At 38.4% G+C, this 16722-nt stretch overlaps 1 protein-coding gene across 1 annotated transcript in view; it reads right to left on the bottom strand.

Moving 5' to 3' along the window:
• Window positions 1-14579: 14579 nt before the first annotated feature.
• The window catches only part of LOC103132177 (protein sidekick-1-like), a 14418-nt gene continuing 12275 nt past the window's right edge, over window positions 14580-16722 (bottom strand). Inside the window, exon 4 of the mRNA XM_016667198.1 lies at window positions 14580-14758. Coding sequence (XP_016522684.1) covers window positions 14607-14758 — 152 coding nt within the window. The 3' untranslated portion in view covers window positions 14580-14606. The remainder of the gene's footprint in view (window positions 14759-16722) is intronic.

Raw genomic sequence — 16722 nt, 5'->3', positions numbered from 1 at the left:
AAAATGTAAATACATTTATCTGCTTAATTTGTGATGGGATCTGGATTCACGGTGAATATTAACTAAACCGCATAAAATGCGACTAAATAGCCGATGATAATATGATTGTAATTTCATGGATAAAAATAGTACATGACCGATTTTTTAAATTTTTTTTATTTTTTATGTCGGTCAAGATAACGGATAACAAAAAAAGTCTAGCGCCACCTGCCGCCCTGACATCAACTCTCACACACCTTCATTCACAGTCTTGTAAATCGATTTTTCTTTTCTTGGACGTTTTGATGTTAGCTTGTCGATGTCAGTTTTATTCGCTGGGAAAATCAATAAGCAGCTTGAAGTGATTCTGCTGCTCTCTAGTGGCGAGAAGTCGTAATGTTGGCTGGTAACAATCGGAATGCATTGTGGGAGATGTAGTTTGTAGTCAATTCGTGCTCAAAACCTATTTTAAGCCGATCATCGGCCTATAAAATGTTGGGGTGGGCCACATAAAATGACATGGCGGGCCACATGTGGCCCGCAGGCCTTGAGTTTGACACATGTGCTCTAAATGCTAAAAACTAGCTAAGCTCTGAAAGTAGCTTCGTTCTTGATGAGATGAATGTATAGATCAGTGTTTCTCAACCCTGGTCCTCACCGCCCCCCTGCACTGCATGTTTTCGGTGTTTCCCTTCTGCCACACACCTGAGTTGTACCTCTGGGTGATTAACAGGCTTCTGCAGTACTTGATGGTGATGCAATCATTTGAATCAGCTGTTGTGGAATAGAGGTATATCTAAAACATGCAGAGCAGGGGGGCGGGTAAGGACCAGGGTTGAGAAACACTGGTATAGATGAAGCTTTGGAGTCTACGTTTTCACCTTAAACATCTTAAAACTAATTTTTGTGACAAATAAAATTGTGCTTTAATTAGTTGCTGCTGGTGGTGGCACAATACACTGTGGATTAGCTGGCTGGCCAATCCATACTGTCACATATAAACCATTATCCTAAAAAAAATAAATTGTTGCAACATAAACAAATGATACGTTGTGTGATTTAAGTATTGCAAACCTAAAATAACTTGATAAATTTTGTTTAGACATACTGAGATTATAAGTTATATGCAAATAAGGTATCTGGTCTAGATTTTTCCATGGTAAACAATACTCTTAAGCTGAATTTATTCTAATCAAATTGACTTTGTTCTCCCTAGATCACCAACACCAGTATTATTTTGTTAACCTACATACATTAAAAAAAAAACATGCTATCATCTGAGCATAATTTATTTGTTGCAAAATTTATTGTTTATTTGTTTCTTGTTCATTCAAGGTACAGAGCACCTTGTTCTTCAGAAAGAACTGAAGAACTGAGTCTATAGCCTTTAATACCAGAAATGTGACTACTGTGCAGTAATTTTCAGAAAGACTACAGAAACTAGAAAAAACAGAGTTCACTGAAAGATACAAATGGCCTTTTAATTCAAGAGTACTTACAACATGTTTTGTGGCTACGGAGCAACATTTGAAGACAAAGCAACTGTAAGATTGTAAGATGAAATATAAAATGATGGCAGTAAATATTCTATGCTAGCATATTCAGTCATACATTAGCACATTTATAAGTTGTTGCTCTTGTTCTCCACCTCCTGCTGACATTCTGTTTTCCTGAGTGTGTGAGGGAGTGTAAGCCTCTGTTATTTTGGCATCATTAAGCACAACAGCAGAGTTAATGTCCTCCCTATTTTCCAGTGTCAAAAAGTTTTTTTTTTCCTCTGTTGTATAAGAAATATGACAGGAAGAAGACAGCAAATTTGGGAAGCAGCTACAAACAGATCCCCAACTTAAGGATAGTTGATAGGGCTCTCAGTCTTCTCCAATATATTCAGCAGACACTGAGTTTTTTATTGTGGTTATCAATGATTGGATCTGACAGCTGGTTGGATTCAGAAAATGATGTCAATATTGACTTTAAAATGTATAAAAGAATGACAGAAAATGTGCATTATTAGAAACATGATGTTTTAGTGTGTGGCATGCTTAGGTCTTCTTAGCCCCTACAGATAACAAAACAGTTTTAAACAAACTACAACAAATTCCATCTGGCAGATTAAACAATGAATATTCATAGTGTGACAGCAGGCTCTAAAGTGTTATTCTCCCTAATGCAATTGTTTCTGACTGCACCTTGACAATGACTAATATTACCAGAAAAAGCTATTCAATTAAAGCAACCCCTTGTTCCTCGTCTCCCATGACCACACATGATGCTCTTCAATCCCTGTGAAATTCAGTGATAAAATATTCAAAGGTTGATATGACTTTTTTTTACTGCAAAATATATGCATAATAATGTGGAAGCAGAGCAAATCGCCTCGACATTTTCTAAGAAATATCAAGTCTTTTGTATTGCAGGAAAATGTGAAGTAAAGGCAGTGGATCTGAATTGAACAACAAAAGCAAGGGCACAAATATTAACTGCTACTTCATAATTTTCACATAGCTTATTGCTAGTTTATATATATATANTCGAAAAATTATTCACATCCCGTAAGTGAATAACAACCAAACATTTTACTTAATTTTAAAGATTTGTCATAAAACCACACAAAGTGCATAAATCAGAAGGTGAATAAAAATGTTGCATGGTTTATATTTTTTGTTTTTACAAATAAAAATTTGAATGCCATGCATTTGTTTTGAAATGCATGACCCCACTGACCCAAGTGCGACAAGGACAAGCAGGTACAGATGATGGATGGATTTAAGTTAGTGCTTTAACAGTCGAGGGGGTTGGATACAAATGCGCAACACACTAGACACACTAGATTTTCTTTCCACTTCCTAAGTCATGCATATCCTCCCACGACGCCCCAAAATAAATCAATAATCAGATGTTTTTTCTTTCATTAACCCTCCCATGATTTTAGTGCAATGCTCAGGAGGAGAATGGAAAACGTCACAGTCAGACAGAAAAGAAACAGGGGGTGGTCCCGTCAGACCGTCAATTTTCGAAACCACACACACAAAAAATCCTATATAAGCGCACACGGGATGAGTGCAGCCCGCCACCATATGGCGCACAGAATAAAAATCACGTGGGGTCTAATGACCGTATCTCTTCAGACAATGGGAGGGTTAATCTGTAGAGAGAATGCTTGCATTGATTCAATTTTTCAGCTGGTACTTGCCGATCACAGGTAAAAGCTGACACAAACTGATCTGTTCTGTGCAATTATCTCCAAATCAATTCAGGATCTCACCCAGTCCATTAAAATAAAACCTGACATGACCCATAATTAAATACAGACTCAGGGCTGCTACTGAGGTGTGAAGACAATTGAACTCGGCGCACAGGCAGAAAGAGGTAATAAAAAAATAACAAAAATAAATGGGAACATGGTGAAAAGTGCAAAATCAGGAGGCAAAGTGTTCATGTTTATGGATTATGTTCCACTTCCATTTATTCTCCAGACCATCTGCACAACCGAGTACAACACCACACCTTTCTGAACTTTTGCTTCCATTTTTTTTACCTCTGGACTGCCTGGACTTTCAATACTGACTTTAACCTCTATAAAAAATACACTGGGAATTAGAGAGATGACTAAATCTTCAAAGTTCTTATCTATTACTGAAGGTTGTATTTAGCCTCCATGGGAGCTCAAAATAATTCACAAAATGCTGGAAAGATTTATATCACTTCTATACCTGCATTTTGTGGATATTAAATCCTGCCACAGTGGAGCTAAAGCCAGAGGTAGTAAAGGATTGGGGTCAGAATCAGGAATGTATCACCCAGCCAACATGACATAGTACCAATCACCAAAACCTTCATTAGCAAACAGAGCAGTAGAAGATTTCTTTCAGATGTCTGAGGAGGGACTCTAGTCTGGTTCACTTAACAAAAACTCTGTCGTTTTGGTTCCCTTCTAGTCAATGGGCTGCTAGGGGCTTCAGCTATCACCACTGTTTTGCTGTAGAACAGAGGTCAGGAGAAAGGCCAGACAATTCAACAACCTTGATGTGGTTCTTTGTCAGTTCTGATTTGGTTAATCTTTCTTTCTCCACTCCTCACTTTGTTTTGGTGTCTACAGAACATAACATTGAGCACTTAGCTCCTCGCATAAAAATTGTGCATATGCCCAGATATACTGCATTTGTTTGCTACATGGGCGTACTGAACCAAGAGGGCTGTAGTGAAAATATCTGGCCCCGATACTTGTACTGTTGCACTCTAACTGAAGCGGGTTTATTCATTTTTTTACGTAAACTTAGAAAGGCAATTGTGTACAGAGAAAAAAAAATGAAAATATGCATATTACCACAAATTTAATCCAACAATTTCCTGTCCGATATGTATGATGATTCCTGGGAAGGTTGCCGATCATTTACCACAAACATAAAACCACTAAGAAGAATAAAATTTAAGCACACAGCTTTGCTCCAGCCCTTCCTTTTAAATATCTAAGATCTGAAGAGGATGAATAATGGTAGTAGTATTTTAGCTTTGAGCTGGGATCAAGGTCCACTAAAGCTGCTTCCACAGAAACACAAAAAAGGGGAGTGAAAACAGAAGACAAAAGATTAAACAACAAACCCGTATCAGCTCATAAGAAAGGAAAGCAAGATAACAAAAAAGAAATGGAAATGTCTACAGTGGTGAATTTTTGTTCTGCTATTTGCAGCCACCTCATTGGACCAAAAGGACCATTTCAATTATTGAATGAGAGGAAAAGGGATAGCAGGAGGGAGTGGGCAGTAGGGCTAAATTGGAAAATATTCAATTCTGGCAGGCACAAGAAAAGCAATCCCTGTTGCTTTATGTTCTGCCTCTAAAATTAATAAATGCAAAGAAATCTAGTTGAAAAATTAATTAGTTACTTAAATATTATAATCCTTTATCTTTCAACCAATAATATCTATTGCCATTATGAACAAAAATATCATAGGAGCAAACTGTAGCTGAGGTGAAGGGAGATTCAAGTTGATATAAGATAAGAAACAGCTGTGATCACCCATGACAAAGCCTTATTGAGCTCTAAATATGAGACCAAAGGCTATCCTAATTATTGAGAGGTTGCAGCACTATTTCCCAAGGGCAAACTACACCACACACCTTCAATAAATGTAATAATAAATGAAATAATAATTCTAGAACACTGACTCCCTGATAAATGGAACTAATACATAGAAATCAAATTAAATCTGAAATTACACAGCAAATTAGGAAATACAGGGACATTTTCACAAGAAATAAAATGTTTTTCAGGCTGTTTGTCATGAACATTGCCTCATAAGACTGAGGATGTAGAACATATTATAATCATTAAGCTTCATCAAAACAGATCAGTACCGGCGTGTCCAAAGCATGAAGGACTCCCAACCACAAACAAAGAATGGTACAAAGTTGCCCTGCAAACACAGGTGGTTGGTGCAGATGGAGACTTTTTTCAGAACTAGAAAAACAAATGTCCTTAAATATTGACATGAGAAATGTTAGGGACCCGAGTAACTCCCCCCTTACAAATCATGCTTTTTTATTATTATTTCGTATTATATGGGACCATAAAGACAAAGCACAAAAGCAGATCTGGGTGCACTCAAATCTGCATTTAATTAAAAAAAATCAATCAGAAAATGTGTTTTGTTAATATTGTAAGGCAAACCATCAACTGTGTAGGGTATTGTAGTTTAGGGATGTGGCCTGAGCTACTAAAATCAATTTCATGATCCACCAAGACGTGGACATTTATGATGCAACAGACCCAGGTCCTTTGGCTCCAAAGGAAAAATGAATTGAAAAGAGCCACACCATTTGCAGGCTGAGTAAAACTAAACTAAAATACAACAAACATGAGGAAATACCTGACACATGTTACACTGAAGGTGGAGGGAAAACAGTTCAAGGTAACCTGCCAGTAACAATCAGGCTTTTTATCACACTTGTAAAGTCAAAGCTTCCTTTTCAACGGAAAAGATTAACGTATTTTCCGCACTATAAGGCGCACCTAAAAACCTTCAATTTCCTCAAAAGCCAACAGTGCGCCTTATAATCCGGTGTGCCTTATAATCCAGTGTGCCTTATATATGGACCAATATTGAGCCACAACAGGTCTAGCAACTACGGTAAGCAGCCGCCGACTTAATTTTCGCCCGTAGAAGAAGAAACGCGCGGTGCATGCTGGGATAGTTGTCAGTACGCTGGTTTGTAATCTACTAATAAAGTTTGACTGACCTATCTACCTACCGACCATCTAGAATCAGGTCGTCTGAGGGTCATTTAGCACCACATTCTCCACGAACATGCTGTGCGCGAACGGAGAAGGGTGACCATCATCCGCCCACGCCCCGGCCCAGTCGCAGAAGGCTCTCCTCGCCAACCGGAGTCGGACTGTTTAGTTGATATTCACTTTAGTGCAGCTCCATCTAGTGGATGTATAACGTAACTCCAGCCTCTCCTGCAGGGTCTATTCTATGTGCCTTATAATGCGGTGTGCCTTATATATGAAAAAAGTTTTAAAATAGGCCATTCATTGAAGGTGTGCCTTATAATCCGGTGCACCTTATAGGGTGGAAAATGCGGTAAGTTAATTTTAAAGTTTTTTGCAACTTGTGAAGGACTTGCAACAATAAGGAGCTGATCAAAACCAGAGATTTCACGGTATGGATGTAACATTCAACTTTGAAGATAATTGACAGAGATTTCCACACATTACAAACAACAAAACAAAGACACTGGACCACCAACAGGTAACTGAGCTCTACATGTGATCCAGTGAGTTCAGGTCCATGTTGCCTAGCGGATCCTGATCACTCTTCATCTGCTGTGGGACACAGAGCTAATTTGGCTTTAGTTGAAGATTACTTTAGAGATTTTGGATTCACTGTTTATTTTCCTCTTTGTGTGATTTTTCATCTTCAGTTTTAGTTGAACTAGATGTCTATCAAAAATATCTACTCACAATTTTTTTATATTGCAGGTTTTTGAATTGTACTCAAAGTGCTGATTGCACCTGACAATTTCTTTTTAGTATCCCTCTAAATAAATAGGTAAGAATTTATTGTACAGCATTTCATGTTTAGAAGTACCTTCAATGTGATCAGATCTATGAATCATGTTTGCTGGTTTGAACATCTGTGAATCAGAGCTTGAAAATGTCAACATGTATCTATCAGTCAGTTTCAAGATGATGGTTCTGACATCATCAAGTTAACTGCTTAATTAAAAATAAAAACAAGTTCATCTGCATTAAACGTCACAAAGTCAACATTGTATCTGGGTCCATTTGTGCCATGAACTGTAAGAAAATATTGAAAAAAAAAAAAAACACAAAAGGAAGACAGCTAAAGTGGCATATGACTCATCTCACAGCAGCCAGGTTTATTTTTTTACATTTTTACATTTTGTGCAGCACTTTGTGACCCTGGTCTGTGAAAAGTGCTATAGAAATAAAGTTTACTTACTTACTTACTTACTTATTTTTAATCCAACATGTCTAGGATGTTTTTTTCTAATCTCAAGGTAACTAAATCATATAATTAAGAAAAAAGTCACATACAGTATCTAAGCCTCTTGTGGCTTCCCAGATTAAGCCACAATGAATTGAGATGAGCTTAAACTCTTTCCAGCATACTCATTTCCTGTTAGTTTTTCTCCTTTATGCCTTCTTCTACCTTGCTCTGTCACTTTGATCCTCCCCTTTGGCTACTCTGAGAAACTAAGTCATTATGAGCTGCTGTTCTGCTGCTGCTGGAGATGGAAAATCTTTATGTTTTCAGAAAGTGAAGGGAACCAAGCTTCTATATTCTTTGACTAAGCATCCAAACGATGCTGCTTTTTTTCTTAACATTGCTAACACACAAAAGTTTCATGTGCATGCACCCGCTAACACAAACACATAACATCTGCTTGTTAAGTTCACACACTGACAAAGTTCCTTTTGTTCCGACCTCCACTACGTGTGTGATGGGCGGAGGGTAAAATAATGAATCATTCCCTCTGTTAAAGTGGTGTTTGACAAATTAAAATGAATGATTATGGTGAAACACAAACATCTCTGTGACATATGGAAGCTTAGAGTTGCTCTGATAAAAAAAAGATAATTTTTTTATCCTGTCAGAGGACCCTCCTGGTCCTCTGACAGTGCTCTTCACAACACTCAACTCCTCAGTAACAAGAAACTGAAATATTCACTGTCTCTCCTGTCACTCCTCTGCACAGATCACTGCTTCTGTTTGATCAATCTGGGCTTCATGTGGCCCTGACAGTGGAAGAAAGGAGAGTTCTAATTCTCCTCATCCCGCCTGTCCTCTTAAAGCTGCTGGCTATCACAGCTGATTCACATCCATCTGCCACAGGCCGCAGAGCTAATTAAAAGTGGCAGCTTGCACTTCTCAGCCTGGGCTCCGGGTCACAGCCAAAACACATAGCAGTGTCTGCGGCTCTGAGATGTCCAACAAACTCTACGTGTTCAACGCTCAGAGGCCATGTAGAAATATTAGGAAAAGCGTGAAAAATATTTTGGAAGTGGACGGAGAAGAGTGGCAGAGCTGCAGGGAGAGAGCAGCAAACATGAGGAAGATTCTCACTGGATGAAAATCTTGAGACAAATACCACAGATCTCATATCACGGTATTTATACCATGATCTAATTAGCTAAAATGAGCTTGTTCAGATGGGTAGCTGGAATCATACTAATAAAGCAGGGAGAGGAGCTGTTCAGTGGGCATGGAGTCGGTTGAGTTGATCAGGAATCTGATCAGGTTCATCTCCCTTTGGAGGGACTAAACATCTCCTCTCATCTGGGAATGCTTTGGGTTAAGAGAAGAAAGACAATGGATGGACAAACAGATGGGTGGATGATCTAACTGCATATATATGTTTTTTGATTTGTTTAAAACTAGTTTCTACTAAAGATGCTTAGAGGTGCATGTTAAGAAATTACAATAACATCAAAAAGTTATTTTGCATCAGGATTAAAAAGTAAAATGTAATATTTAGACGTATTACATAATTTGAAGTGTTTATATTGTAAATATTTTGAGTAAGAAAAATATATTTTTACATTAGATAAATAATATTGAAATGTCCCTATAATGTACAGTATATGCATTCAAACAGTTGGCTGGGGCTCCTTTTTCATGAATTACTGCATTGGTGCAGCATGGCATGGAGGCGGTCAGCTTGTGGTTCTACTGAGGTGGAATAGAAGCCCAGGTTGCTTTGATAGCTGCCTTCAGCTCACCTTCATCGTTGGCTCTCGTGTATCATCTTCCTCAGCAGCACCTCTCAGACTCTCAACACGTCTCAGGTCAGACTAACCAAGCACAGTACCACCATGGTTACTGAGGTAGCTTTTATTACCTTTGGCAGTGTGGGAAGGTGCCATCCCTGGTGGGAAATGAAACCAGGATCTCAATACGGGTTCTCAGCAGAAGGAAGCATGAAGTGCTATAGAATTTCTGGTAGACAGTTGGGGTGACAGTGGATTTCAGAAAAGCCAGTGAACCAATACCAAAGCAGGGAGAGGAGCTCATGTCCCTCTCCCTGGAACATGACTCCAGGGAATGACATGGATGACATGACTCTAGAACAGGCCTCGAGGCCTGGAGACAACTCCAGGCCTCGAGGGCCGGTCTCCTGCAACTTTTAGATGCATCTCTACTTCAACACACCTGAGTCAAATAATGAGGTCATTAGCAGGACTCTGGAGAACTTGACTGCACTTAGGAGGTGATGTAGCTATTGAATTCAAGTGTGTTGGACCAGGGAGATATCTAAGAGTTGCAGGACATCAGCCCTTGAGGACCAGGATTGCCCACCCCTGCTCTAGAAAGTCATCAGTGGTTGGAGAAAATTCACAAAGAACTTCAAGGAACTTATTCTGTGCCTCTCTACTCTGCCTCCAGATTCTATTACCTTAATTTAAACAAAAAAGAAGCAATATTTATTTTCGCCTGAAAAGAGGTCTTCGGGCCTCTATGCAAGATTCCAGGCTTTAGTTTTTCCTCCTTAGTCCATGTAAGACACTGCTGAAGCTGAATCCTGTCCATGGGGGAGGGGGGCAACCTACATTCTGGATGCGACCAGTGTGTGATTTTGAAGTACTGACTTCAGGAGGACTTCAGCAGGACTCGGCTTGTGAATCTTCCCCAAACTTCTGGAGCTTTGCTTCATAATGCTTTCTGGGCTGCAGTTCTGTCTGTTGCTTCTACATCTTCTTCTAGCACATTTTTCCTTTGACTAACACACACCCGCAATCTCTGTTGTTGCCTTACCTTCATACAATAAAGGCACCTAACAGTAGAATCCATTAATATTACTTTTCTGTAGGCTGAAAATTTTGTCTTCAGCTGAGCTTCCTTTCCACTCACCTTCCCCACTCAGCTCCTTCAGACTAGCAGCAGCAGCAATTAGCAAACACCTGGTGGGACTGTGTGTCTGCTGACCTCATCATAGAAACTACATGCGATCATAATTAGTCAATCAGAATACATGTCCCGATGAATCTTGTTTGTCAGATTAATTTTGAAAATAACCTTTAAGTAAATTTTAAATGTACTTTTCATGAAGCCCACATTTCTTTCTTTAAAAATTGTTTTCCTATTTTTTTACTTGCAAATGTCATTTTTACTGGCAAAAAGTGGAATATCATTATACTTAACCAAAATCAAGACTTTCAAATATCCATCTGTGTGTAATTATTTATATAAAGTGTTTCACTTACTGATGAAGTTCAAATAATAAATGGACTTTTCAATAACATTCAGATGCATTGAATGAATCTGTAAAACGCTCCTAAGACCGGTGGTAAACAGCTTGGAGAAACTTTGTTGTGATGACATACTGAAGGAAGAGAGTTGGAAAGGGCAAGATGTTCTTTAAGAGGCAGAGGCCAATTTCAAGGCAATAGATATAGCTACGATGCGTAGTCAGATTTCTTTCTGAAGAAAGAAATCTTTCTCACATGCACAAGGGTTTTAACCCTTGTGCGTTACAGGGTAGAGGACTATGGCAAATGATACACGTTTCACGTATGTGGGTCGGTTGCATTTCTACATATAAGGGTTAAGCTGTTTTTGACAGCATTTTCATAACAACTGAAGGTGACACAGTTACTGGATTGTGGTATAAAATAGCAATATATGAATCACTTTGTGAGTCATACATGAAAATTAATAAAAATAAGAGGGAAGATAAAATATATATATGTAATGAATCTCTGAGTTTTACTTTTTAAAGCAAATTCTTCCAATAAGTGAACATTTTGATTATATTGTAATCTATGTTGATGTACGCCGAGTTTCAAACTAGTGTTAGTGTGAAATCATTTACTGTGATTTTGTATTTATTAAGTAAATACAAAACAGGAGTCCTGACCTTAGCCAGCTGACCATTAGAGTACAACAATAGGTGGGGGAGGGGCAACCCTCACACAGAGGATGTTAATCCTTCCAGCTCTTTGTCTGGCATCTAATAAAAGGATTTAAGACTGCAGGGACAGTGTGGTGGGAAATTGTAGCAGGTTGGAAGCAGCAACTTTGAAAACTCTTGGCATGTCTTGATATCAGTTGGAGTGTGGCTTTGGAGATGACATCGCAAAAAAGACTGGTAGATTAGAGCAGAGTGAGTGAGAAGAAACAACTTTCTCTGCTTTCGATGACCAGTTTGATGGATGGGGAGTTTGCGAGCTTTCACCAACCTCCACTGAGTATAAGAACAGGGAAATGGAGAAAATGGAGACATGTGTGTACACTGGCTATGCAGAGCAGCATTACAGGCAGGCAGATTGACATAAATCTTGAGCACACAGACAGCGGGACAGGGCTAAGGAGTCATGCATATTAGATCAATAAACTTCATAAATGACATCAACTTGGTCACCACAAAGACAGCCAAACGCCAGACACCATCTGGTCATGTTGCACCAGATTACGGGATCAGACAATATAACCTTACACACAAACACTACAGCACCCAGACAGTCATACATGGTGAAATGTGCAAATATTCACGTCATTGTCTTCCACCACGCATAAGCATGCTCAGAGATGCTCAAGCCAAACTGAACCGGCCTGCAGAGATGTCCGAGTGCATATCTACATGTTACATGTTACATCTAAATATTACACCTCTGAAGTTAGGCAGTTTATTCAGGAACACAAGTTCATGGATTCTGAGCCACATTTGAAGCAAGAAAGAAACTGTAAAAATAACAGAGACTATGCAAGTATGAGAACCAAGTAACATGAAGAATAAATTAGAGGTAGAAAAGAGTGAGTTAAAAGACGCAGCAAAAGCAAGAGGTTGGTTGACACATTTCTTGCTGAGACAAAAGGGGAATTGTGAAGAAAACTGTAAATTAGTCTTTTCAGTGCAGAGTCAAAGGAAGTGTTGAGCATGAATCATGGTGTGTCAGTGGCTCCAAGCAAATCAGAAAGAGAATATTTAATTTCCAACTACATGAATGCCTACATCCTGATCATATTAACACTTCAGATGGAAAACTAGAAATTCAGTTATTTCTATGACTTACTGAAGGTCAGGTTTTGGAGGCAACAGCTTAAGCAGAGATACCCAGACCTCCCTCTGACCTGCTACTGAATTTCCTCAAACTCATCTCAGAGAACTATGAGGAATTCAAGAGTTAATTTAATTTACAATAAAACAGAACTTCTTTTCATTGGCACTAAATCAATACTAAGTAAACTACATAACTTCTCCGTTCTGGTTGATAACTTTTCCATCTTTCCCTCCCCTCAGGTCAAGAGTCTGGCTGTCATCCTCAACAGCAGCCTCTCCGTCACCTCTATGTCAATAGTATAACTTCATCTGCCTACTTCCATTTTTGAAATATTAATTGTCTCTGTCACTCCTCACTCCACTGGTCCACTGTCTGGTCACTTCCCATTCAGATTACTGTAATTCTCTTCTCTTTGGCCTGTAACAGAAAACCTTCCATGAATTACAACAGATTCAAATTCAGCTGTCCATATCATCACACAAACCCCTCAATCCATCACATCACACCTGTTTTACAACAGCTCCTTTGGCTTCCATCTCATATCGCAAGAACTACAAAATACTCCTCACCTTCAAAGCTGTCCACAACCTCACCCCTCCATATCTTTTGGACCTCCTTCACATTGCTACACCTGCTCAGACAACAGATTTGCTGTATACCTGTCAAGTTTTGGATTTGAAAATACCAGAAAGTTTTTGCTGGCCAGTGCTACTGTAAGAGTGGAGGGGACCATAAGAGCCGGTGGGGTGGGACATTATTTTATAATATGGGGAATTTACAGGAACATACTAATAATAAAAGATGGGTAAAATATGGTAGTTTTCTGACTAAAACAGGAGACTTGACAGGTATGTGTCATGAAATGCAGTAGAAGAGGGGTGAGGGAGACGCAGAGGACCCAGGTTATGGTGAGAATGAAATGAAGATTTAATGAGGTGTACAAAAATCCAGGCAGCACAGGCAAGGAGCTCAGAATCTGGTAGTAACTGGTAATAGGTACTCAAAATGGGAACAATGACAACAGACTTGACACGACTAGACAACTAGACAAGGACCCAACAAGGAACAAGAAACAGGTGGGATTAAATACACATAGGGTAATCATGGAAACGAGACACAGCTGGGAGCAATCAAGGAATAGACAGGACAACGGAGACTCAATAGATACAGAAACCTAAACAAACACACAGGAAAAAAAACAAAAAAACAATCCATACAGTATGATCTGCTGACCAATAAATCCCCATACATATCTTCACTTTCTTAACTCAAATTTTGCTATGTGTTGACCGATCTTAGCTTCATAGTTCTTTGGCATCTTTCTCTGCCCAGAGCTAATTTATTTTTATATGTTTACCCTGGTTTGGATCACAAAAATTAATATAAGTTTCATGAGTCACATGGATGAAGACTACTGAAAATAAGTTGTAACATGAAATGTGATCATTTGATTATCAATATTTGGCCACCTAAAAATGAAACAAATGATAAAAATAGTCTGTTGGCTTATACCTAGTCCACAAATTTAGCATTCTCACGAGATGGTTTTTGTTGTTGTTTATTTGTTTGTTTTTGTTTTATTTTTATTTTATTTTATTTTTTGCAGTGAAGTAGGTCAAGGCTAAGTAAATATACTGGTCTGGCAGAAAACACCTTTTCAATGCATACAGACTTTTTGAATGGAAACATAATTGCAGTTCACTATCAGTGAGCTCCATGAAGACACTAAGCTACATTTACTAAGCTTCTAGATTAGGTTTAATCTCTTCTTGATAATGTCCTTAGTCAATTGTAATGAAAATGGTCAGTTATCTAAACAGCTTATTATTCATGATAACTGCCATACAACAACTTCCAGAGCACAGTAATTAATACAGCGCTGAGGGATGAGAAACACAAAATTCAGGTTTTACCTAAAGCTATGTTTTGTTAGATGCAAAGAGCACTCAAAAACATGCATGTCAGAGTAAAATTTTTTAATTTCATTTGGGATTAATAAAGTCTTTTTGAAGTGAAGTTTTTAATTTTTGAATTGAATTGAAAAGCAGTATGAGTATGTACTGCAGAGTGAGGAAGGAAGGAGTTAGATAAAAACAACTTACAATCGGTTGTTGGGGATGATCTTATGTCCGTCTTTGTACCATGTGACCAGGGGTTGGGGAAATGAAGCCAACGGAGGTGGGCTGATGATGACGGCTCGGCCTTGAGTCGCTGTCTTTCTCTGCTCCCCAGAAGTGAAATTTCCCAAAACTTGGAAAAAAACAAAAAGAGAAAGGGTTAACTCACCATAGGAATGATATAAACGTCTATTGTAACAATAATACACTAATGTTAGATTCTAACATTAGTGTATTTGTTGTCCTGGTAAATAGCCTGAATGAATATCGATGTTGTTGGTGTGCAGACAACAAAGGAGATTTGGAATAATTTTGAGCTCGACAGTGCAATTTGTTTTCAAGATTATGTCAAATCCTTTTCAAGATTATGTCAAATCCTTTCAAGATTATGTCAAATCCTTTTAACATAATAATGCAAATTATGTTAAAAGTAATCGGTCACCAATCTAATGTTTACTAATATCTACAGTAGACCCCCACCTATTTGCAGTCAAATATGCACAGATTTTTCTGTGGAACATAACTACAGGAGCTTGCCTCTTTAGAAGCTTGGTTCCCTAGCTATGTGGTGCGGGCCGTATGGGGTGCGGGTCGGCTTTTGGTCGCGTCCCCTTTTGGTTCGGCTCGCTGATTTATATTTTATTTTCTTTTGCTTTTTTTTTTGTATTCTGTGTTTTTTGTTTTTTTCTCCGCTTTTTTTTTTGCTTAGCTTTTAGCCATGCTTAGCTTTTAGCCATGCTTAGCATATATGCACCAGGCTATAAGCCCGGTGCATATGGATTTTTCTTCAACCACCAGGGGGCTCTTTAGCAGGGAGTGAATCATTGGAAGTCAAAATTGGAAATAAAAGAAAGCGCCCATTTAAACAGAATTAGGTTTTAATAGGGAATTGAAATTTGAGAATGTTGTTGATCAGTTAAATAGCATTGAGGGGAAAAAGAAGATTTTTCGTTTTCATTATGAGAATTTGAGGTATAGATATTAGGATCCAATAGATGGCAGTAGTGCAACATTAATGGATGCAAGCTGCCATTGAAATCTAAAGAAGAAGAAGAAGAAGAAGAAGAATGTGCCCATTTTCATTTAGCACATGCTAGTAGCAGACACGAAGGATCAGCACTTTTACTGTTACAGTTACCATTCAGAACCTATCGTAATCAGTTCAGTTAAATCTAAACTTGGCAACTTTTTCTTTTTCAACCCTAATAAATGTGATATTCAATTGATCTGTTATGACTCAAATGTTGGGTGTCTGCCCCCCTCTGCTGCGTGCTCCTGCATCGTTGTGGAAAACATAGAGCGGCAGAGATATCTGCGGCTTATAGCCCGGTGCAGCTTATAGTCCGGAAAATACAGTATTTATTTCATAAATAGTGTTATTTCCTGGATTTTTTCTGTGAAGAACCCAGAGAGGGTTATTTGGTTATTATTTATTTCATTAATAGTGTTATTATTTATTTCCTGAGTTTTGTTCTGTGAAGAACCCAGAAAGGGTTATTTGATTGTGCTTTCTGGAAAACAATAAATTTTTACATTTAGGCACTCCTGCAATCGTCACACTTTTTCTGTTACAAACTGACTCCGGCCCCGCACCAGAGAAGGGAAAAGTTATGTGGCTCTCACAGGAAAAAGTTTGGGGACCCCTGCCCTAAAGCAACGATACTTGACATGTTTGCTAGGCACCCAATCCAGGAGCACAATTCATTTTACTTGACACTGATTGGCTGTATACCAATGAGTGACGATAAGGATGATTGGAGATGTTAGTTGTGCTAAGATTTTTTCCACTGCTTGTATTATTGCATATTAAGGTATATTTTGTGTTTGACCAATTAAAATAGGCAGTTATAAGGATCTAACGGGGGTCTAATGTATTTAGAAACCACATTCTAAAATCATTATTTTAGGAGGATTTTAAAATGTGAATTTCCTTTTACCACATTCAAATTGCATCAGCAATGCCACACAGTTGCTCTCAAAGCCACATTGGCACTCCATAGGCAGTGAAACATCAGACTGAGTCTGTCTGACATTTTGTATGTTAAGAAAAAAATGAAAGAAGAGTGGCATAAATAAGCCGCATCGATATAAATAATT

This window comes from Poecilia formosa, unplaced genomic scaffold (assembly GCF_000485575.1).
Source record: "Poecilia formosa unplaced genomic scaffold, Poecilia_formosa-5.1.2 Scaffold946, whole genome shotgun sequence".
In the NCBI taxonomy this organism is placed as follows: Eukaryota; Metazoa; Chordata; class Actinopteri; order Cyprinodontiformes; family Poeciliidae; genus Poecilia; species Poecilia formosa.
Note: the sequence above shows the minus strand (reverse complement) of the source record. Positions and strands in the feature narration are given on the sequence as shown.